Raw genomic sequence first — 25,763 nt, 5'->3', positions numbered from 1 at the left:
TTTAGCCCTTAACTAATGACCACTAGTTGTGGTTGCACCCAACTGGAGTGGAAAAAGCCTGCTTGCATTTACCTTGTCTACAGTTGCAAGAAAAAGTTTGTGAACCCTTTGCAGTTAACTGTTTTTCTGAATTAGTTACACATATCATAACATACCTGATTTTCATCTCAGTCACAATAATAAGCAAGCACAGTCTGACTAAACTAATAACACACAAACAATTGTACTTCTCATGTCTTTATTGAGCGCATTGTTCAATCATTCACAGTCCACTGGCAGAAACTCCTTTAGCAGCAATAACCTTTTCCAAATGTTTCTTGTAGCTGCTGATCAAACTTGCACAATGCTGAGGAGGAATTTTAGTCCATTCCTCCGTACAAAACTATTTCAGTTAATCAATATTTCTAGGATACCTTACATGAACAGCTATCTTCAGGTCATGCCACAGTATCTCAACTGGGTTAAGGACTGGACTGTGACTTAGCCATTCCAAAATATGAATTTTCTTTTAAAACCATTCTGTTGATTTACTCTTGTGTTTCAAATCATTGTCTTGTTGCATCATCCAACTTTTATTAAGCTTCAAGTGATGAACCTCTACCCTGACATTCTGTAAAATGAATGCAATTTTGAATTCATTGTTCCCTCAATGATTGCAAGCTGGCCAGGCTCTGAGGCAACAAGGTAGCCCCAAACCATGATGCTCCTTCTACCATGCTTCACAGTTGGGATGAGGTTTTGGAGTTGGTGTGCAGTGCCTGTTTTCCTCCAAACATAGCAATGTGCGTTTATGCCCAAAAGTTCAACTTTTGTCTCATCTGTCCACTGAACATTGTCTGGGAAGGGCTGTGGAACATCCAGGTGATCTTTTGCAAACTTGAGACGTGCAGCCATGTTTTTTGGAGAGCAGTGGGTTCCTCCGTGATGTGCTTCCATGAATAGACTTTAGGAAATTCCAGAGATTTCTGCAGGTCTTTTGTTCCTTTGCTTCTTTTTCACCTCCTTCAGCATTGTACTTTGTGCTCTTGGTCTGATCTTTGCAGGATGCCCACTGCTCGGGAGAATAGGAACAGTATTGAGTTTCCTCCATTTATGGATAATTGTCTTACTGGGGACTGATGAACACTCAGGTGTTTAGAAATGCTTTTGTAGCCTTTTCCAGCTTAATTTATCTCTACAATTCTTGGGTCCTCCGAAAGTTGTTTTGATCAAGGCATGGCGGACTTAAGCAGATCTCTCTTAAGAAGAGCACACTCTGTCAGCAACCTGTCTTTTTTTAAACTTGCAGGGCGCTTCTACAACTCAATCTCCAATCTCATCTCATTGATTGGAACACCTGATTCCAAATAGCTTTTGTAGAAGGCATTACCACAGAGGTTTATATACTGTTTTTGAACCTAGACTGTGATTGTTTAAATGGTGTACTCAGTATTGACAAGAATTACAATTGTGTGTTATTAGTTTAGGCATATTGTGTTAATCTATTATTGTAACTTGGATGGTGATCAGACCACATTTTTATGAGTAATATTTGCAGTAAACAAGGTAATTGCAAAGTGTTCACAAACTTTTTCTTGCAACTGTGTGCATGTGTTGTGTATAATACATATACTTATGATTTAAGTTTTTGTGTATTGCAATGTACTGCTGCTGCAAAACAGCACATTTTATGACATAAGCCAGTGATATTAAACCTGATTCTGATTTTTGCCTTTCATGGTAATCACCCAACCACTTTTTGCCAATGGAGCTACAAGAGACTGCATATGCTGTAATCCAGAGCAAAAAAAAAGTGATCCTGATGCCAGGTCTTGACCCAAAACATCTACCATCTCTCTGCCTCCAGAGCTGCTGGCTGACTTCCAGCAGTTAATATTTTGTTACCTTTTGCCCGTACCTGCAGAGTCACCACCTTACTAAAGCTCCTGTCTATGATTCACTCAGCATTGCAGAATTTCACAGTTGTAGAGTTATTGCACACTCTTCAGATTATGGAGGAATTTGGGGTACTAATTTCTGATTGATGAGTCTTGCTGTGATTATTGAGAAAAGAGCAAGGCTGGCTGTGATGCAGTGAACAAATGCTGCTCACTGGGCTAGTATTTGTTTACCTATGTACAAAGGATTTAGAAGTCATAAATCATAAATAAAAATTGGAACATATAGATCTTCTGTATCATGTCTATTGAACTTGAACTGATGCATAGCCGGTTTCAGAGAGCATTCAGTACTCCAGCTCAAATGTTCTAAATTTGGGAGCTGTTGAAGTTTAAAGTGTAAAATAATTTATCTCACACAAGCCATCTAGTCCAGTGCATCATTTCAACAGAGCTCATTTTTAATATCCTTTCCTGTCACTCTTTATGTATTCTTTTCAAAATGCTAATCACTTCCATTTTAACTGTCAATTGCCACTTGTAATAATGACAAATACTTGTTTTAACTTGTTATTCTGGAGTGATAGTCCTACTCTACTCTGATCAGATTGTAATGATTAAGAGGAAGTATTTAAGAATAATGGATGCACTTTAAGACGAGGATGAACAGATCCTACCTGTTGTGTCTCTTCCTGACATTATATATTACCTTAAAAGTACAAAAAACAAATGGAGTAAGCTCCATGTGATTTGCTATTGGAAGGTTTGATTTTCAAACTGATTATTACATTAACAACACTGAGTGCTAGATTTTTTTTTAATAGCTTAGTTCATCTCCAATAGGAAGAATGTTGTTTGAGGAATAATTTTTTTTTCCTATTTAAAGTTGTTAGAATTCTCAAAGTTCTTATTTTTCCCCATGTTCCTTGTATATGAACTTCTCAAGTCTAGAGTAATCCCTTACTACATTTATTTTCACTAGGTGCTATTCTCATCATACCCCTACAGATTCTACCTCTCACCTACACACTAGGAGAAATTTGCAGTGACCAGTTATCCTACTGATAGACCTAAACTCAAATAATAATGAGGCACCCTGCAGAGAAGAAGTCATCACCCTAACATAGTGGTGTCAAGAAAACAACCTGTTCCTCAATGTTGCAAAAACAAATGAGCTGATTGTGGACTACAGGAGGAATGGAGACAGGCTAACCCCTTTTGACATCAATGGATCTGGAGTTGAGAGGGTGAACAGCTTTAAATTCCTAGGCATAAACATTACTGAGGATCTCATGTGGTCTGTACATACTGGCTGTGTAGTGAAAAAGGCACAACAGTGCCTCTTTCACCTCAGATAGTTAGATATGGCAAAGTTATTTCCCATGGTGGAGGAATCTAGGACAAGAGGGCACAGCTTTAGGATTGAAGGAAGTCCATTTAGAACAGAGATACAGAGAAATTACTTTAGTCAGTGAGTAGTAAATCTATGGAATTTGTTGCCACGAGTGTTGGGTGCGTTTAAGGCAGAGATGGATAGGTTCTTGATTCGCCAGGGCATCAAAGGGTATGGGGAGAAAGCAGGGGAGTGGGGATGACTCATTGGGTCAAATGGCCTACTTCTGCTCCTATATCTTAAGGTCTTAAGTTTGGTATGGGCCCCCAAATTCTAAGAACTTTCTATAAGGGTACAATTGAAAGCATCCTGACTCTCATATCACTGCCTGATATGAGAACTGCAGGACTCTGCAGAGAATGATGCAGATAGCCCAGCACATTGGTAGATGTGAACTTCCCACTATGCAGGACATTTACAAAGACAGGTGTGTAAAAAGGGCCTGAAGGATTATTGGGGACCTGAGTCACCCCAACCACAAACTGTTCCAGCTGTTACCATCCTGGAAAAGGTACCACAGCATAAAAGTCAAGACCAACAGGCTCTGGGATAGCTTCTTCCACCAAGCCATCAGACTGATTAATTCATGCTGATACAAATGTATTTCTATGTTATATTGACTATCCTGCTGTACATACTAATTATTATAAATTACTATAAATTGTACATTGCACAATTAGATGTAGATGTAACGTGAAGATTTCTGCTCGTGTATATGAAGGATGTAAGTAATAAATTCAATTCAATGCTAGCATGTCTTTGGGATATGAGACAAATCTGGAGCTTCTGGAGGAAACCCACAGGATGCTGGAGAACATCAATATTTGACACAGATTCTGCTAGTGGTCAGGGATGAACTTTTGTTCATTTGTTTAATACCTTAGAACATAGGTGTCAAACTCAAGGCCCGCGGGCCATATCCGGCCCGGCGTACAATTATATCCGGCCCGCGAGATCATTTTAGATAGATCTATTATTTTAATTATTAATGGCCCGGCGATATGAAGCCTATGATTGTAAGTTAATACCAATCATAAAAATAATGCTTGCTCAGCTGTCTTCTTCATAAGAAACGGAATTTGTGAAGTGAAACACTTTGTAGTTATAGCAGAGACTGAGACACATGAGAACAGGCTGAAAAAACGGAGGCAATGAAAGCTGCGTTCGCACGCGCCCGACTGATCCGGCCCGCATGAAGCTGCATTTTGCCCAATCCGGCCCGTGACCTAAAATGAGTTTGACACCCCTGTCTTAGAACATCTGAGGCACAATGAACAGTTTTCTTGTCTGTCTCTCTAGTCCCCAGTAAAGGCTACAATTTAGTACTGATTGGAAGGTGATTTCAGCAGCAACCAGGCTTGTTTACTAACTGCCTCATTTTGTGGAAGGCTTTGACACTTGTGTAGCCTGTTGTCTATCTGACTGAGCTCACAAATAGATTTGTACCAAAATACCATTAGCACTGTAAATCTCAGGCCCTTTTGTTTAAAAGTAATTTTTTAAGAAATATCGCAAGCCATCCACAAAATTTTTGCACATTTTTACCAACTACCAAGCAAAACCTCCCCCTTCCTTGAATAAAGCATACTGAACTAAGGTACAGTCAGATGTAATTCACCTTTTATTTGTAATATCTCCCAACATCAACCAAGCTGGCATTACAACGGCAGCAATTGTTCTCTGCCACTTTGGGTTAAGTGGGAGAAAAATCTTTGGCAAACTGCTTGACCAAAACCCAAAGTGATTTGTTGGAAAATGAACTTTAGATAAGGTCATGAATTGCCAGTGCAACCCCAAAAGATTCTTGCTATTGTCTCTTAAGTAAGGTATGCTTGTTGTATAACTCCAAATAAACTGTTGTATTGCTAGTACCTGGAATGTTAGTTATCCTTGTGAAATCTAAGTTCTAGGGTGCAAACAACAAGGAAAACCAAATATATAACTCGCAGAAGTGAGTATTGACATTTACATCATAGTGAGTGGAATATAGTGTTAACATAACTGTTCGTGCAATGCTAATGTTCTGACTACAAATAAGCTTCATAATTGTCAAACAATTACTGAGCCAGGTGGCCATAAACTCAAGGCCCAGTTTGGAGCTTCAGGATGGAGACCTCTTTTTAGACACCAAGCCAAGTGGCGCTTCAATGTCGTGCCTATTAAACGAATTGTGTTCAATTAAACGAAGGCCCTTCTTGTCATGGAAGTGGGTGGAGTGGAGATGTTTGTGGGTAAACAAATATACTGTGACAGGAAAATTTGTCAATGGAGACCCTTTTTCAATATCAGCAAAGCAATATTCACACTGGATATTCAAACAATATCTCATTGTTTGTATAATCATGTGCACAAATGATTGCTGTGCTTGCTGGCAATGCATTTTGGGACACCATAATGTTTTGAGATCCTTCTTCTGAGAGCATAAGTTGAAATTTCTGAGCAGGACATTTATCTGCGGAAATCATTGGCCATTACAATCAAGATGTAGCAGCAATTGAGAAACCCCTTTGTATTTCCTGTTTCAGCTTAGTGCGGCATTATCTGAGGCCAGCCTGATCTCAGTAATTTATGTGAGAGAGAAGAAAAAAAATGAGCACCGAGAATACAATAAACAATAGGTGCAGGAGTAGGCCATTCGGCCCTTCAAGCCAGCATCGCCATTCAATGTGATCATGGCTGATCATCCAGAATTGGTACCCCGTTCCTGCCTTCTCCCCATATCCCTTGACTCTGCTATTTTTAAGAGCTCTATCTAACTCTTTCTTGAAAGCATCCAGAGAATTGTCCTCCACTGCCTTCTGAGGCAGAGCATTCCACAGAATGCTCTGTTTAATACAGTGAAATACAGTGTTTTAATAACTGCAAATTATCAATGTAAGCACAACTTCATTAGCTTCTGTTTGTACTCTCCTGACTTTGTTTATTTTAGAATTTTGAGAATTTTATTTAGATTCCCCTAATGACAATCCTGCTGTTCAATTTTGCATACTGGTCTAGAGCTGCTTGAAGTGCTTTCCAGTATGTAACCATCTCAAACAAGAGTGAACTCTGAGATGTTGACTGGCAGTGATGGTAATTGAATGAATTCTCCAGCCCATTGTCCTCGGACTATTTAAAATTGTAGTTAGTGTCATAGAAAGGTTATTCTGGCCCAAACTGGCCCCTGTATCTAGAGCCAGTGATAATGTGCTCAGGCACTTCCTGTGACATAGCAGATAAAGTAAACGTTCAATCTTACCCAGCTCTGTGATCTTGAGTGTAACTTAATCTTCCGATCAAACCAGTTACTTTGTGTGTTACTTTTGCAGGTTTTAAATGAAGAATGTGATCAGAACTGGTACAAGGCTGAGCTGAATGGAAAAGACGGCTTCATCCCAAAGAACTACATTGAAATGAAACCACACCCGTAAGTTTTTTTTGCCACCTCCTACTCCAGAAAATTATGACCAATTGATGTCTGTACCCTTGTACCATCTATAATGACTCGTGCACCATTTTGTTCCATACTTTCCACCAAATTCCCTCCAACACTTATCGATTTCCTTTACTTTATGATTGTGTTAGGCATATTTGAATTGTTTTATTTTTAGCTGGATTTAGAGGTGTCTGTATGTCCTGTGTGCAGTACAACAGTTGAACATAATGCCTATAATTGTGTCTTGTATTTGATATTGTATCTTACTCATTCAGTTCATGACATTAATTAGGTTGTGCTCAATATAATTTCAACCTTTTCCTGAGTTTTTGATTGTAAGTTGTAGCCGGTGATTAGACGGAGGTGGATGTAAACCAGGCAATGTGAATATGTCATCAGTGATGCTAGTGAGATGTTTTTTTTCTGATCAGACATGTTAATTGCACAGTGCAAGGGCCTTCCCATCTGAGTGTTTTAATTTAGTTTCTCATGACTAAAAGTTTGAAAGCAAATCTGATCAAGATAATGATCAACCTGATGTGACTGAGAAATTCATTAGGGTAGATGTACCGAATCTATTTCATCAATGTAAAATAAGGGCCACAATGAAAATTTAATGTTGGGCTTTTTCATGAGACTAGGATGGTCTACAGGAAAGGTATTAATGGAAATTTTAAATGTCTCCAAAGGACAGTTGAAGTGCAATTTGAAGTTTAAATGACTAGGGACAATATTTTGTTGGATAGCAATAGTAATGGATTTGACCAAAATAGTCTATACGGAGGCACTCTGAACTAAACTCAATACAGATCTGAGTGGAATATAATTAGCACTCAATATAGTGAAAAATGATGAAAAACTATACTGGAGTAGTGTAACAGTACAGTGTTATGTAATTTCAGTGAACTATGGAATCTAACGTGTTTGAAGGTAGTTCTGTGGCCGCAGTTGAGACTCTAGGATGGCATGTGTCTGTGAGTGGGCACAAGACTTTCTGAAAGGGAAGGGTGAGCAGCCAGAGGTCATGGTCCACATTGGTAATAATGAGATAGACAGGAAGGGAGATGAATTCTTGTGAAGAGAATTTAAGGAATTGGTTTAAAGTTAAAAAAAAAACAGGACCTCTAGGATTGTAATTTCAGGATTACTCCCTGTGCCACATGATAGTGAGGCAATAAATAAGAAGAGAGTATAGTTGAATGTGTGCCTAAGGAATTGGTGCAGCAGGGTGCTTCAGATCCCTGGGTAATTGGGATCTCTTGGCAGTACTGCTGGGATGAAATGTTATTTCAGCGCTACAAGAGTTATGGATAAGGAGGATTAGCTTGAGGGCTCAGAGGGGATCTTGTTGGCAATGGTGTTCTCATGTCCCTGCTGCCGCTGTCCTTGGTAGTAGGGGTTGTAAGCTCTGCAAATCACCAGCATGTTGTACAGTATTTTGTAAATGTCACTCACCTGTGCAGTCTGGCCTCTTTTCCCCAATCAGTTTTTAAAAAAGGCTTCTCTGAGATGCCTTTACTTTTTTACTCCCAGCCTCTTGCTTCGATTTAAAAGACCGTTGAAAAAATTCCTCTCCTTTTTAAACCTTTGGTGTGTGACTGCCTGCACAGTCTTGCCTCTTCTCCAATCAGTTAAAGAAAGGGTTCTCTCCAAGATGCCTTTACTACTTTACTCTCCGCTTGCTTCGATTTTAAAGTGTTTCTTGTATTTACTGTGAGTAGTCTACAAGAAACTGAATCTCACCGGTTATTCATGGTGACAAACATTAATCATAGATTGAAATTAATCAATAATCACCACTTGTGTTATGTTGTTCAATAGTCCAATCCAAATATGGTTAAAATCTTGCTATATGTGGGCATAGACTGCTTCATTATCTGAAGTGTTCCAAACTGAATTAAATATCACACATCTGTGAGAATTGCCCTTTGGTTTTATGATAGAGGAACAATAAAAACATGCTGGAAATTTGAAATAGAAGAAGAAATTGAGGAAAAGACTAAGCTCGTCAAGTAGCATCAATGGAAAGAAAGTTAACATTTTCATTTGAAGACCTGATGAAACGGATGAGAGCGGAACCCAAATTAGAAAGAGAGCCCTGTCTCTCTTGATTGGAGGCCCAGTGATTTCCCTTATCTGAATTTACCTACACATTGGACCTTAACTCATTTTGCATGGGTTTCCCTTTTCAACAGATACTGTTGCACCAGGTGAATGTTTCCAGCATCTTTTTCTGTTTGTTTTCGATGGTAGGATAGTCATTAATGTCGTAACTGGGAATAGTTATGCCTGGGAAAATGTCCTGAGGATTCCTGAAGCAATATTGTTGTTGATGTCCCAAGCTTCTTGGAACCCAACCATTTTCCTTTTGCTGGGTGTGATACCACCCACTGTAGTTCCCGCTATTCACATTGAGCTAAATGTTACTCTGGTTCCATAATATACTTAGTCAAAAGCTCCCAAAGGCTGCTATGTATGCTGATAACTTTTTCTTGGGGCTAGTTTCTCTTCTGTGTAATTTTGTGGTTTTGTTTACTCTAGCCCTATTTATATTATGGTGAATTCTGAAGTCCTCAAGCTTTAAGTTTAGAGGAAGATTGAAGATTATTTTATTGTGTATACTCTTTGATACATCAGTAACTTTCTTTCACTCATTTGCTATTTAGTTCAGTAGGCGGTGAAATCTCTTCACACTGATCAGACTGCAGCACAGTACATAATTCTTCCTGTAAGTTTAATATGAATGTGGCATTATATTCAGAGCTAAAATCTCTTTTTCCAGAGATTGTGTTAATCTGGAAATATATGCAAATTTACATCAGGAATAGGGAAAAATTGTGGAGAATTCTCTTTTTAGATTACAAGGCGATTATTTCAAATGGGAATTCAATACTGCAGAATGTCACAGGAAGCTTCACCCTTGTCAGTAACCCACAAACACACCTTGTTTACTTATTATCATTGTTGCTTGTCTCGATATTAGTCCTTTGTAATAACTTGTCTACACACTATCTTGAATTATAGCTGTAAATTGCCACCCAGAAGTGAATTTATTAGTTTTGTTGGAGAGACTAGCAAAATGGGAAATTTGTTATGGAAGCTTAAAAATTGTTAGATGGCTTTGATAGATATTTTTAATAGGTAAACAGGTGACGTGGGTACTTTTTTCCCCCATGTAGGCAAATATAAGTCTAGGGAAGTTCATACTTGACCCAATGTGTTATGATTGGAATTGCACTGTCAGGTTGGTGGAAAAGATATTCAATTGTAAATTGTGAAAGAAAATTCAATTATTTATTTAAAGAAAGCTATTGAGAAAGCAGGAAAGTGAAATGACTTTATGGCTGTTATAAATAGCTACAGGCATGCTAGACTAAATAACTGCTTCATTTCTCTGTATCCTGCAGCTGCACATAACCTACACATTTCCGAAAACCTTGAGCATTTCGATCTGCATTGATCTTGAATTACTTTCATTTTCTTGGTGTCATTTTAACAAGGATTTGACTAGCTAAATAAAAATGTTTTGATTTTGTAATCAACTTAATTTATGCTGGGAATTTGGATGCAGTAGCATTTAATGAAATTTAATATTCTCTAATTAAGTGCAAGATTTCAGGAAGTAGCCTTGTAAATTGTTTTGCTAATAATACCAGTATATGCGGTTACCTATTTATTTTCAATGTTGATGTATGTATTTACTATTTTGTTTTTCTAATCTATCTGCACATTCTTTACTTTGAGAACAGATAGCTGATAAATGGTTGAGGATTGGAGAACAGGGAAAGGGTAGTATGTTTACAGTTGAGCACCATGTTGAGATGGTGACTGGACTGTGTTCGGAGATTGTGAGAGTTTGGAGATTGGGCAACAGAGTGAATTGAGTTTAACATCAAACTTTTTAAAGTTGAATGTACTTTTAGTGCAAGCAGGTGCATTTAAATTGTGTTTAGTATTGAATCTAGAGTTCAGATTGCCCAAGTTGCTTTCTAGTTCTTTCTCCTTGTCTGTGTAGAATTATAGGCATGAATGATTTGAATCTAAATGCACAAGAATTTTTGCTTGCAACACACAATGCTGGAGGAACTCAGCAGGCTAGGCAGCATCTATGGAAAAGAGTACAATCAAGGTTTCGGGCTGAAACACTTAAGGAAATCCAATTTGAGTTTCAAGCACCTGCAGACTTTCTCTTGTTTTGAAGAAATTTGGCTTGGTCACTTTCTTCCAAGGCATGGTCTTAAGTTTCTTACTACAGTGATCTTCCATGGGAGTTCCTTTTGACATTGTTACGTGGGGCTTCAGATGAGCTTCAGTGGTGATTTATTTCTAAGTGTGTCCATCTTACTTAATATCTGTGCATAAACACTGTTGATAGTTGATGGAAACAGAACTATTCTTAATTTTTCCCTCCCGACAACCTTTCAGTTCACATTTAGCTTGATGATAAGGACGGTGCTGGTCTGTGCTGTCCTTCAGATGCAGTGTTGATCCTCATGCCCACAAAACCACAATCTTTGGAATTCCGTGGAATTTTCAGAGATTCCAGCCTCCCAGTGCTAGTGATATAGAAGTGAGTTTGCTTACAGACCAGGGAACAAAATGGAAAAATGCAAGTTAATCAAGTTCCTGTGACTGTTTTTCTATTATCAAGTTAGTCATCTAACCCCACCACAAACAGATTAGTACTGTGCATTTTTGACAACTGTTTTATAAACTTATTTTTAGTTCAGTTACAAACAAGAGAAAATCTTCAGTTTTTAGTTCGGTGGTGTTTGTTGACAGTATTTCTGCACTCCAAAGATGCAACCATGATGCTTGGTTGAGAGATTTTAGTTGATCGTGTTACGAACCCCGTAACTGGGTATCTTACCAGCAAAGATAGGAGTATCCGTTGAAGTCTGATGATACTATTTTTAACAGTATTTATTAGTAAAAATACACAAAAATAATATCAAAGCAATTATAGATAATATACGTCATCTATACTAAACCTAAAAGTGTGGGTATAATAATAATCAATAAGAAATAAGCTCTATCGTTGTCTAGGGGATAATAAATTGTCCGATGGAAAATAAAGTTCAGTTCAGTTCATGCAGGCTGCGGTAGTTGCTGATCACTGTGTTGCAATTGTTGGGGAGAGAGAGAGAGAGTAACAGCTATTAACTTGCCGACTTTCCTTTTACGATCTTGATCCGTCATGCGTTACTGTTGTGGCCAGTCACGTATGGCCCCTTCTGTCTTTGAGCTAGACTTTTCAGTGGAGGACTCGTCACCTAGGCAAGGGTGGACACACACACAAGCCCCCACCGGTCTTGTAGCGTCTCTCCTGGTGCATCTGAGGGGTGTTCCCCAGACCCTACTTTTATCCCCACTCACGGGGTCTCAGATGTCAGTCAGGTTGGGATGATGCAATCCCTCAACCAGACCACTCTGGTTGCCCCCTGAGGGGTTTCAATGAATAGAACAGTACTCAATATACGATTCTTTCTCCAAGAGACAATAGCAGTAATATCTCTCTTTGTCAATAGGAGACATTCCAACCTGTGCTGTGCCTCTCTCGCATAAATTTGTATGAGCTGTTTATCTCCCTCATTTCCTCTGATAACAGCATCGGAATAGTAGCGATTTGTGATCCTCCAAAGGGGGGGGGGGCATTGGCGATTCTGTACCCTTCTGCCCATCAGAGTTGCTCCTCATTTGTAACAATAGCTCTGTGTGGGCTGCAGTTACATGGTTATTGGAACTTCTGAGTTTAAGATGGAGGGAGAACAATAAAACACAACTAATGCTAATACCACTTTGCTGCATGTTTTGGTGCCTTCATTCTTGCATAAGTTATACAGTCCTATTTACTAATGTGAATTCAACAAGGTCATTGAATCTACAAACTGTATTGGTCACTGATCCTTGCACCACCAGTTCACAACAAGGTCTTGTAGAAGTGAGCCAGTTACACCCAGTAAATAAACAGAGCTGAATTTATAAAACCGCTTTTATAACATAAGTATGCAAATGAATTTAGCATCCAGTAGCAAGCTCTTGAAATATCTCTGGGGAGATGTAGGTTTCAGTTTATGCAAGGCATATATCTATAAGCAGCAGTATAATTGTAAATGACCAGATAATCTCTTCTGGTGAAAAATGGCATATTGTTAATCATAATCCAGGGTAATGGAGGTTAAATGGATGGGTATTACAGGGGTGAACTATGATCAAAGGATCAGAGTGAAGCTTAAATTAGTCAGTCAGATTCAGTTTATTGTCATTTAGAAACCACAAATGCAATGCAGTTAAAAAATGAGACTACGTTTTCTGGAATGATATCACAAAAGTGTAAGATTTGTTTGTTTAAGCCAGGGTTAGCTCAATTGCAACTTTTAGATTAAACTACTCTTGACATGACTTGTACTCTGCTAACCTGCAGATCTCCCAGCTCAGTAACTTGAGCTTTTCTAACATTTATATCAATACTTTTTTTCCCCCATATACTCAAATTCCTTTCAATTTTCATTTTTCATTTTCCTTGCTCTCATTTGTAATCTCTTAATTAGCATATTCAGACATCTAACATTAAACTAAGCCTTCTATCTTATCACTGAACCTCTGTTCTTGTCACTTGTTCTTTCGAATGAACTTAAATCCACACTTTCATCAAGCATTTAGCCGCCTAGGTTAATATCACCTTTTGAGGCTCATTATTAAATTTATTCGTAACACTTATCTGAAAGGTCTTGGTTTGATTACTTTAAGTGATACATTAACCTGGGGACTTTCACACAAAGGGTAAACTTTTATAGAACTAGAACACTAAAAAGTGTTGATCATTTAAATTAACCTAGGCACTGATATTCTGGTCTTTCTGTTGATCAGCAGTTTTGCAGGGCATTGCTCCAAAACAGCTTTGGTTTTAAGACATCATATCTCAATTTACTGAGCTATTTTGATTTATTTTGTACTCACGAGGCAGGGTATAACTGCCAAGGGCTTTCAGAATTGGCTATTTAGATATATAAAGTTCTCAGACGGTTTTTAACCTTTTTTTCTGATCTATCAAAAAAATTTTTGTTTTGTGCATGAAACTTCCTTGTACCAATTTTCCTTCTCCATTTCACTATCACAATCTGAGGGCAAAGATCCAAATGAAGTCCTGTTCTTTTAGTGGGGAAAAATGTGAACTACTCCAGAATGCTGCTGATAATTCAGAGCTCAGAGTTGAAACAGCTTGAATCTTTCAGGATCCTGAAGCTTAAATAAATATACTAAATTATCTTAGGAAGCATCTTAGAGGAGGTAAGGAGTAGAGGGCAATAATTACAGAACTTTAAGGTCTAGAATGCAACTGAAGGCATGATTACAAATAGTGGACATAATGTGTTAAGTTGAAATTAGAAGAGCTTTTGAAAATTTACAGATCTGGAGAGAGGAAGGGTTTTCAGTACTTGGATGAAAACTTACGACATTACAAGGCTCCAATCCAATTTCTGTAAGTGAGCATAGATAATGAAAGATAGAATATAAGCAACAGGGATTAACAGCTGAGATTTATTAAAGATGGCAGATAAAAGGCTGGCTTTAAGACCATTGGACTTGGAGGCAACAAAACATTTATGAAAGTTTCAGCAGCTGTTTGTCTAAAAATATTTTCAGTTTAAGACTGAGGTTGAAAGGTGGCATCAAGTAAGTCCTGGGTATCTGTGTGCACAGATCCTCTGAAAGTTAGCAAGCAGTCTCAGTGAGCAATAAGAGGGATTAGCAAAATGTTGACTCTTGTAGGTGAATTTGAGGCTAATTAGAAGCATCTTTCTCCAATTAGATCTGCATCTGGACTTGTTCTCTATCTAAACAAGGATGAATTTGTGAAAGTTGGAGGAAAGGTCCACTGGATTTATTTGGAATGACTTCTTTGTCACAAAAAGGGTTATTGACATGTGGTACGGATCTTGTTAACTTCACAGCAGCAGTTCAATGTAATACATAATTTAGAAGAAGGAGAAAAAATAATAATAATAAATACATAAATCAATTACGGTATACATATATAGTCGGCCCTCCTTATCCGCGAGGGATTGGTTCCGGGACCCATCGCGGATACCAAAAAACGCGGATGCTCAAGTCCCTTATTCAACCTATTTTTTTTTGTAATTTATTTTTTATTGAAGTTATCATCAAACAAACATTTCCATAAGATGTATTTCAGACATTGTACATATATATCATACAATCATATATATCTCAAATGTCTATACGCTTATAGAAAAGAGCAGAAAGAAAAAACAAGCAAAAGGAAAAAAACAATGTCCAAGTAGGGAGTGATCTTTTGTTTTACAACATATTCATTGATTTGTGAGAATAAAATCAGGCCTATGAGGCATTATGTAGTTACATTTTTCCCAGTATGAATCAAATTGTTCCAGCTTACGGTTAACAGATGCTGTTATCTTCTCCACTTTGTAAATGTCCATTGTAATTTCCATCCATGCATTTGAAGTTGGGCTCTCCTGTGATAACCATTTCCTAGTAAGAGTCTTTTTACCAGCCACCAACAGTATATTCATTAAATATTTATCTCTTCAACCAATCTTGAGGTATAAACCCAAAATATATGGTCTTACTGTCTAAGGGTATTTCACATTTAAAGATGTCTTGTAGGGCATTGTGTATCCCCCTCCAATAGTCTTTGATAACAGGGCAGTCCCAAAAAATATGATAATAATTTGCGTTTTGATTTCCACAATTTCTTCAGCAAACAGGGAGATTACTATCATAATGGGATTTAATGAGAGGTTATAATAAAATAACTTATCAAGTTTTTCCATCCAAACTCCCTCCATTTCTGTGAACTGGTACACTTCCATTGATACCTCCATATTATTGTCCATTCTTCCTCAGATATAATTATCCCTTCTTCCTTCTCCCATTTTGTTTTAATGTATGAAGTCGAATGTGTTTTAAGATTTGACAACCCCTTATGCCTGCTTGAAATGATTCTACTACCGTTATCTGAATTATATGCTTTTCTAAAGAGCTCTATCAAGCAGGTACTTGCCTCGGTTGCATTTTTAAGCGTCTTATTAACATATTGTCGCATCTGTAAATACCAATTAAAAATCTTGTTTTCCTAATAAGGGTTTCTCTTTAAGCATTTCAAAACTGAACAGTGTTCCTTCTTTCATTACATTGCAAAGAACTGTTATTCCTTTAGCTGTCCAGTCCTTAAATCTAGCATCCAATTTATTTGGTGTAAAATCCAAGTCATATTCACACCATCTACGAATTGGAATATCTCCCTCTAGATTATATTCTTTTATAGTAGTTTTCCATATTTTAAGAGTCAATTTCACCCATGGGTTATCAATAGTATTTATGGACTTTTGCAGGTTGTTATCAGCCAAAATTGCCTGTATGGGGATGGGAAGTATCCGCTTCTCGATGTTTTTCCATTGAGCGTCATATGATGGGTGACACCAACATATCACAGCTCTCAACTGTACTGCAAAATAATAATCTCTAAGAGAAGGTAGGCCCCATCCCCCTTTTCCTTTGCTAATTGCAAAGTTTTGAGACGAACTCTAGGCCCTTTACCCTGCCAAATATACCTCGATAACATCTTGTTCCATTCATTGAATTGATTTTGATTAACCTCTATTGGTAGAGTCTGAAAGAGATATAAACAGTCTGGGCAGTATATTCATTTTAATAGACTCAATCCTTGAACTGAGACTGAAAAATGTAATCAGGTTCCATCTTGACATATCTTCCTTAATTTTTTTATATAAAGCCTGATAATTACATTCTGATCATTTTGCCAAATCTTTTGGCATAATGATGCCCAAATATTTGAAAGACTCTGTGTGCCATGCCTCGAGATATCTACTTTCAATTTCTCTTGGTGGGCTATTGTAATATGAAAGTAATTGGGTTTTATCTATGTTGATCTTGTATCCTGATAATTAACTATATTGTTCAAAGGATTGCATCAATTTAGATAGAGTGTGTTGTTTGCCCTAGATAGATCAAAATGTCATCCATGTAACAAGTCAATTTATGCTCTGTTCCTTTAATAGTAATTCCCCTGATACCTTCATTTTATCTGATGTATTGAGCTAATGGTTCCAGATATAATGCGAAGAGTAGCGGTGACCATGCACAACCCTGTCTCGTGCCCCTTTCTAGGGTAAGACTATTTGATAAATATCCATTGATTTTAATCCTAGCAGTATGGTTGTCATATAGTGTCTGTATAGTTTTAATAATTGTGTCTTGGAAACCAAATCTATGTAAAACTCCGTAAAGAAAATTCTAATTAACCAAATCAAATGCCTTTTCAACATCCACACTTATCACTGTTGCTTCGATTTTATTTTTTTGTGTATGATCCATTATGTGAAGAGTCCTTCGTATATTGTCTTGCGTTGTCGTATAAAACCTGTCTAATCGTTACGTATCAATATGGGTAGAAACTCATCTAATCGTTTGGCCATGATGGAAGTAAATAATCTATAATCTACATTAAGAACAGATATTGGTCTAAATGACCCGCATTCCATTTTATCCTTGCCTTCTCTTGTTATAGCTGAGATTACTGCTTCCTTCCAACTGGGTGGCATTTGTGCCTTTTTTAGAGCCCAGTTCAGTGTGGGGAGTAAAACAGGAATTAACTCATTTTTAAATTCTTTGTACCACTCTGCTGTATACCCATCTGATCCTGGTGACTTGCTTAATTTAAGCCTACTAATTGCAGCTTTTAATTCAACTTCAGTTATGTCAGCAGTCATCGTGCTATTTTGTTCTTCGCTTAAAGTGGGTAACTAGAGAATTCGGGAAGGTGCCAATTTGGGTTATGCTTCCCCCTGGAACTTCGGAATATAGAGTTTTGTAGAACACTTCAAAAGTTTCTTGAATTTCACTCAGCACACACAAAATGCTGGTGGAACACAGCAGGCCAGGCAGCACCTATAAGAGAACACTTCCTGACAAAGGGTCTTGGCCCAAAACGTTGACAGTGCTTCTCCTATTTTGTAATTCCTCTAATGTTTTATTCATTATTTTTTTCTTATATGAAGATATCGCTATAATTTTCCCTCTTAAGACCGCCTTCAGAGTATCCCATAAAATGGGAGGTGAAACCTTTCCATTATCATTGAATTCTAAGTAGAGACCAATTTCTTTTTTAATTTGTTTCTTAAAGTATGTATCATTGAGTAGACTTGAATTTAGTTTCCAAATAGTATTCTTGGATGATTTATCAACAGATAACATGGTCACTTACATCTATTACATCCATTGTCCCAATTCCACAGGTGTTTATTTTGTCTTTGTCTTTTCCAAATGTTATGAAATAGTCTATTCTTGTATATACAGAATGGGGAGCAGAATAATGAGTGTAATCCCTTCTGTCGGGGAAAAGGTCCCTCCATATATCAATTAAACCAACATCCTCAAAAAGTGTATTAACTTTCTTATGTAAAGGTTTTGTTTCATAGGTGTTTCTATTGGAAGAGTCTATTGGAAGTTTGGTTGTAATTGTAAATTTAAGTCTCCCCCACATATCAGGAGACCTTCTGTATTCAACCTATTTCAATGCAGTGGACCTTAGGATCGAGAGGAACTCCAGACCTTACCTAACTTGTCTCAGTGTGGTGGCCATTAGGACCTGGTGGCGGAGCTCTAAATCCGCAGTGTTTCTGTTCATGAAAATAATCACGATCACGATTGAAAATCAAGTGGAAATAATAAAGCAATCAGAAAGAAGTGAAACACCATCGGTCATTGGAAAAGCGTTAGGCTACGTCTGTCAACGATCGGAACAATTTTAAAGGATAAAGTGAGAAAGGCCTTGCCCCAATGAAAGCTACAGTTATTACTAAGCAACGCTAAGCAACTTCTGTTCCTGAGCTTGGCACTGAAACATACATTCTTAAATGTTTTATATGCATGGAAAGGTAAAATATATACTATATACTAAGACAAACATTTGACTAATTGACGCTAAATAATACTGGATGTACCTGTTCCGACTTACTTAGTAAGAGAACTTCTGATTTTTTTTCCATCCCAATCCACGATAACCCATGCATATCTTCCTGTACTGTATACTTTAAATCATCTCTAGATTACTTATAATACCTAATACAATGTAAATGCTATGTAAAATAGTTGTTATGCTGCATTGTTTAGGGAATAATGACAAGAAAAGAAAGTCTGTACATGCTCGAACAACAAGTGCTGGAAGGGCACTTCCAGGTTTTCTCAATTTGCGGTGGATTGAATTCGCGGATGCGGAACTTGCAGATAAGGAGGGCCGACTGTATTGAATAGATTAAAAAGTGTAAAAACAGAAATAATATAATTTTTAAAAAGTGAGGTAGTGTTCATGGGTTCAACGTCCATTTAGGAGTCGGATGGCAGAGAGGAAGAAGCTGTTCTTGAATTGCTGAGTGCGTGCCTTCAGGCTTCTGTACCTCCTCCCTGATGGAGAAAAGCGCATGCCCTAGGTGCTGGAGGTCCTTAATAATAGATGCTACTTTTCTGAGAGGCTCCCTGAAGATGGCCTGGGTACTTTGTAGACTAGTGCCCAAGATGGGGATGACTGGATTTACAACCTCCTGCAGCTTCTTTCAGTCCTGTTCAGAAGCCCACCTCCTCCCCGCCCCTGCCCCCCCATACCAGACAGTGATGCAGCCTGTCAGAATGGTCTCCATGGTACATCTATAGAAGTTTTTGAATGTATTTGTTGACATGCCAAATCTCTTCAAACTCCTAATGAAGTATAGTCGCTGACTTACCTTCTTTATATCGTGGATATGTTGGGACCAGGTTGGACCCTCAGAGATCTTGACACCCAGGAACTTGACGCTGCTCTCTCCCTCTCTCTTTCTCTCTCTCTCCACTTCTGATCCTTCTATGAGGATTGGTATGTGTTCCTTCATCTTGCCCTTCCTGAAGTCCACAATCAGCTCTTTCATCTTCCTAATGTTGAGTGCCAGGTTGTTGTTGTGACACCACTGGTTGGCATATCTTGCTCCTGTACACCCTCTTGTCACCATCTGAGATTTTACCAACAATAGACAATAGGTGCAGGAGTAGGCCATTCAGCCCTTCAAGCCAGCACCACCATTCAATGTGATCATGGCTGATAATCCACAATTAGTACCCCCGTTCCTGCCTTCTCCCCATATCCCTTGAGTCCGCTATCTTTAAGAGCTCTATATAACTCTTTCTTGAAAACATCCAGAGAATTGGCCTCCACTGCCTTCTGAGGCAGAGCATTCCACATATCCAGCACTCTCTGGTTGAAAAAGTTTTTCCTGAACTCTGTTCTAAATGGCCTACCCCTTATTCTTAAACTGTGGCCTCTGGTTCTGGACTCCCCCAATCTCTGGAACATGTTTCCTGCCTCTAGCGTGTCCAATCCCTTAATAAACTTATATGTTTCAATTAGATCCCTTCTCATCCTTCTAAATTCCAGTGTATACAAGTCCAGTCGCTCTAATCTTTCAACATATGACAGTCCTGCCATCCTGGGAATTAACCTCGTGAACTTACGCTGCACTCCCTCAATAGCAAGAATGTTGTCCCTCAAATTTGGAGATCAAAACTGAACACAGTACTCCAGGTGGGGTCTCACCAGGGCCCTGTACAACTCAAGAAGGACCTCTTTACTCATATACTCAATTCCTCTTGTTATAAAGGCCAACGTGCCATTAGCTTTCTTCACTGCCTGCCGTACCTGCATGCTTGCTTTCATTGACTGATGTACAAGAACACCTAGATGTCATTGTACTTCCCCTTTTCCTAACTTGACACCATTCAGATAGTAATCTGCCTTCCTGTTAGGCTAACATGTCAGGCTAACTGGTCTATAATTCCCTGTTTTCTCTCTCCCTCCTTTCTTAAAAAGTGGGATAACATTAGCCACCCTCCAATCATCAGGAACTGATCCTGAATCTATAGAACATTGGAAAATGATTACCAATGTGTCCACGATTTCTAGAGCCACCTCCTTTAAGTACACTGGGATGCAGACCATCAGGTCCTGGGGATGTACCAGCCTTCAGTCCCATCAGTCTACCCAACACCATTTTCTGCCTAATGTGAATTTCCTTCAGTTCCTCTGTTACCCTAGGTCCTCTGGCCTCTATTACATCTGGGAGATTGTCTGTGTCTTCCCTAGTGAAGACAGATCCAAAGTACCTGTTCAACTTGTCTACCATTTCCTTGTTCCCCATAATAAATTCATCCGTTTCTGCCTTCAAAGGCCCAACTTTGGTCTTAACTAAGTTTTTCTTCTTCACACACCTAAAGAAGCTTTTACTATCCTCCTTTATATTCTTGACTAGCTTACCTTTGTACCTCATCTTTTCTCCCCATATTACCTTTTTAGTTATCTTTTGTTGCTCCTTAAAAGTTTCCCAATCCTCTGGCTTCCCGCTCATCTTTGCTATGTTATACTTTTTTATTTTTATACTGTCCTTGACTTCCCTCGTCAGCCACGGTCGCCCCCTAATCCCCTTAGACTCTTTCTTCCTCTTTGGAATGAACTGTTCCTGCACCTTCTGTATTATTCCCAGAAATACCTGCCAATGTTGTTCCACTGTCATCCTTGCTAGGGTATCCTTCCAGTCAACTTTGGCCAGTTCCTCCCTCATGGCTCCATAGTCCCCTTTGTTCAACTATAATACTGACACTTCCGATTTTCCCTTTTCCCTCTCAAATTGTAGATTAAAACTTGTACTATGGTCACCACCTCCTAATGGCTCCTTTACCTTGAGTTCCCTTATCAAATCTGGTTCATTACACAACACTAGATCCAGAATTGCCTCTCTCTGGTAGGCTCCAGTACAAGCTGTTCTAAGAATCCATCTCGGAGACACTCCACAAACTCCCTTTCTTGGAGTCCAGTACCAACCTGATTTTCCCAGTCTACCTGCATGTTGAAATCCCCCATTACAACCATAGCATTACCTTTGCAGCATGCTAATTTTAACTCTTGATTCAACTTGCACCCTATATCCAGGCTACTATTTGGGGGCCTGTAGATAACTCCCATTAGGGTCTTTTTGCCCTTACAATTTCTCAGTTCTATCCATACTGATTCTGTGTCACCCCTCGCAAGAGACTGAATTTCATTCCTCACCAACAGAGCCATCCCACCCCCTCTGCCCACCTGTCTGTCCTTTCGATAGGACATATACCCGTTAATATTCATTTCCCAGCCCTGGTCCTCTTGCAGCCATGTCTCTGTTATTCCTACAACATCATACTTGCCAATTTCCAACCGAACCTCAAGCTCATCCACTTTATTTTTTATATACTTCGTGCATTCATATATAACACTTTTAATCCATTACTCCCCTCGCTTCTCACATCAATCCCTATTGCATTTGGCCATACTCTCCTATCCCTTCCTGAGCTTTCTGCCCTTTTAATTCTGTTGTCTTTCTTAACTTTTCTTATTCTCTCTTTCCCTTTAACTCCATCCTTGTATTTCCAGTTTGTCTCCTCCCCCTCGCTACTTAGTTTAAACACACCCGTGTAACAGTGGCAAACCTGCCTGCCAGAATGCTGGTCCCCTGCCTGTTAAGGTGCAACCTATCTCCTTTGTACAATTCATCCTTACCCCAAAACAGATCCCAGTGGTCTAAGAATCTAAAACTCTGCTTGCCGCACCAGCTCCTCAGCCACACATTGAGATCCCATAACAATGTTTGTATCATCAACAAATTTATAGATGGTGTTTGAGTTATGCCTAGGCACACAGGCATGGGTATATAGAGAGTAGAGCAGTAGGCTAAGTGCACACCAGTGTTGATCGTCAGCAAGGAGAAGATGTTATCACCAATCTGCAGATTGTGGTCTTCCTGTTAGGAAGTCAAAAATTCAGTTGCAGGGAGATACAGAGGCCCAGGTTCTGTAACTTTTCAATCAGGATTATGAGAATGATGGCATTAAATGTTGAGCTATAGTCGATGAACAGCATCCTGACATAGGTGTTTATGTTGTCCAGGTGGTCTAAAGCTGTGTGAAGAGCCATTGAGATTGCACCTGCTGTTGACCTATTGTGGCAATATGCAAATTGCAATGTTTTCAGGTCCTTGCCGAAGCAGGAGTTCAAGCTAATCACGACCAACCTCTCAAAGCATTTCATCACTGCAGATGTGAGTGTTATCAGGTGATAGTCATTATGGTAGCTTACATTATTCTTCTTGGGCACTGGTACAATAGTTGCCTTTTTGAAGCAAGTGGGAACTTTGCAGGTTGAGAGGTTGAAAATGTCCTTGAATACTCTGGCCAGTTGGTTGGCACAGGTTTTCAGAGCTTTACCAGGTACTCCATTCGGACCTTGCACCTTTTGAGGGTTCACCTTCTTTAAAGATGACTTAATATTGGCCTCTGAGTCAGAGACCACAGGGTTTTCAGGTGCAGCAGGGATCTTCACAGCTGTAGTTATATTCTTCCTTTCAAAGGATGCATAGAAGGCTGCCATTCGTGCTATAAGGTTTTGCATTTTAGGAAGTAATATCTTCCAAACCCTGCTAGAGTTGTCATACAACCTATGTCACCTTCAACCTCATTCAAAATTGTCTCTTCATCCTTGAAATAGCCCTTCACAAATCATATCTGGTTTTCTGGTACAGACCTGGGTCGCCAGACTTGAATGACACAGATCTGGCCTTCAGCAGGCGATGTACCTCCTGATTCATCCATGGGTTTTGGTTTGGGAATGTACAACAAGTCTTTGTAGGCACACATTCATCCACACAGGTTTTAATGAAGTAATTTACAACTGCAACATACTCATCCAGATTTGAAGATGAATCACTGAATATAATCCAGTTCACCAATTCAAAGCAGTCCTGTAGGCGCTCCTGTGCTTCCCTCGTCCATACCTTTTTGGTACTCACGACTGGTGCTGCAGTCTTCAGTCTCTGCCTATACTCAGGGAGTAGAAGAACAACTTGGTGATCAGGCTTCCCGAAGCGAGGCCATGGAATAGCACAGTAGGCATTCTTAATGGTGGTGTAACAGTGGTCCAGTTCATTCTTTACCAACTCGGTGTGTAATTTAGTAAATTAAGATCATTCGCTGAAGTTTTGAAACTAAGTGATCTCATTAAACATTTGCAATTCTTATCTTCAGAAGGTCTGTGCAAGGTTGATATTTCTAATAGTTGAGATGTCTGAAACCAGGGTCTGCAGTCTCAGAATTAAAGGGCCGTCAGTGCAGAGATGCGATTTTTTTTTTGTAATCCATCTAGCAGTGAATCTTTGGAATTATCAACATAGGACTGTAAAGTCTTGGTCACTGAAGACATAAGTTATTAGATTTCTACATATTGAGTTGGTGTAGGGGGATTGAGTTAAACTAAACCATATTCCATGGTTTTGTGGCAGATCAGGCAGGAAAGGACAGGTGGTTAACTGTTGTTATTTTCTACATCTTGGCATAGGTACAGCAAAATAATATCAAGGTGAAAATGGGTGTGCTTTGAAAGGGAAGTGGATTTTACTGTGAAGCTTTAATTTCAGATTTCAGTTCTGTCCCAATGCTCTGTATTATATTACTGAGGATTGATGTAACTTTGATATGACTATATCCATGTTTTGGTGCCATCCTAGAAATGAACTTGATTGTGTTATTTGCTTTTTTATGACCTTATGTGACAGAAGTTTTATCAACTTGTTCTTTTGAGATTCTTTTGCTCCTTTTTCCCCAGTTTCTTCTTTTGTAGTTCATTCTTGATAAGCATTTTCCCAACATCCAACACATTTATATTAATTTTAATTTGCTCAATTAAATATCTTAATTTTTACTAAATAATTAAAATTTTCAATATCTATGTGAATATTATTATTATTAACTATGTGAATAAGGGGTCCATGTTCATGTAGGAAGGACCCTATTTCCTATCTTCAGCCACACTTCAAACACCTGTTTATTATTGCCTGTTGTTGCTGGCTGTTTATCCTGCAATTTCTTTCATTTTAATTTCCTCCTGGAGACTGAAATATGTAACATTTAGTATATTCTTGTTGATTACTTTCTCTTTGGTCAATCAAGATTTGCCCTTTTATTTTGGTTTCTAGATATTTTCCCATTTTTTTCCCCTTCACTGTGTATTCTATTCTTCTGCTGGTATTGTACAATTACCGGCTCATATTATTCAAACAGATGGGATTTCCTTGCTATAGATGTCGACCTTTAGGCTCCCAGAGATTCTGCTATCATTCAGTATTGTTGCTGTTTTACCTGTGTCCATCATTTACACCCATTCTTCTTATGTCCAGCAAACATAGATTCGCCTTAGAACCAGACCGGTGAGCTTTCACTACATTTACTATAAAACAAGATATCTTTTCCTTTTCGAAACTACATAGTATTTCAGTTCTTCAGACCAAAAATGGACTACTTCACACATGCTTAGTTCTTCATCTACTGCTTTCTTGCCAAATCATTTGTCCAAGTCCATTTTTACAGGATTTTTATATACACCTCATAACTCACCCTGCTTTGTGTCATCAATAAACGTACTGTTTCCCATTTCAAAACAAGGCCCTACCTCTTGCGGTTCTCTACCAATAGTAGCCTGTCTTCTAAACCCAAGAGTGTTGTTTTGTGTAACAATCTTTCTCAATGCATCTTATTGAATGTCATTTGAAAGTCAAAAGTTTTTTGGGTTTTTTTTTAATATACCCTTGTAACTATATCTTCAGGCTAGAAAAGTCAAACACCAATTTCTTTTAATAGAATTGTTCATTCTGATTTAGAGAGATTTTTTTTTGTTGTATAGCCACTTCCTCAATGAATTCCATCAGTTCCCTGTTTACTGAAGTCAGGCTAACAAATCTGTATTTTTCTCAAAGTTTTCTCAAGTAGTGATCATACTCCAGCTACTTTCAATCCATTCTTTTTGGTCTAGAATTCAGGGAATTTTGGAATTTATAACCAATGTACTAGCCACACCATCACTTTAGAGCCATTTAATTCAGGCTTATCTTAATTTTTCTAATAATATTTCTTGTTTTGAACAGTGAAGATAATTTAAATTTATTGTCTTTTGTGATCTCTGCATGTCCTA

The 25,763-nt window shown here is 38.5% G+C and overlaps 1 protein-coding gene across 1 annotated transcript in view; it reads left to right on the top strand.

The window, feature by feature from the left end:
- The window catches only part of LOC132380219 (growth factor receptor-bound protein 2), a 160,971-nt gene that overhangs the window by 93,605 nt on the left and 41,603 nt on the right, over positions 1-25,763 (top strand). Inside the window, exon 2 of the mRNA XM_059948926.1 lies at positions 6,579-6,676. Coding sequence (XP_059804909.1) covers positions 6,579-6,676 — 98 coding nt within the window. The remainder of the gene's footprint in view (positions 1-6,578; positions 6,677-25,763) is intronic.

This window comes from Hypanus sabinus, chromosome 23, assembly GCF_030144855.1.
Source record: "Hypanus sabinus isolate sHypSab1 chromosome 23, sHypSab1.hap1, whole genome shotgun sequence".
Classification (NCBI taxonomy): domain Eukaryota; kingdom Metazoa; phylum Chordata; class Chondrichthyes; order Myliobatiformes; family Dasyatidae; genus Hypanus; species Hypanus sabinus.
Note: the sequence above shows the minus strand (reverse complement) of the source record. Positions and strands in the feature narration are given on the sequence as shown.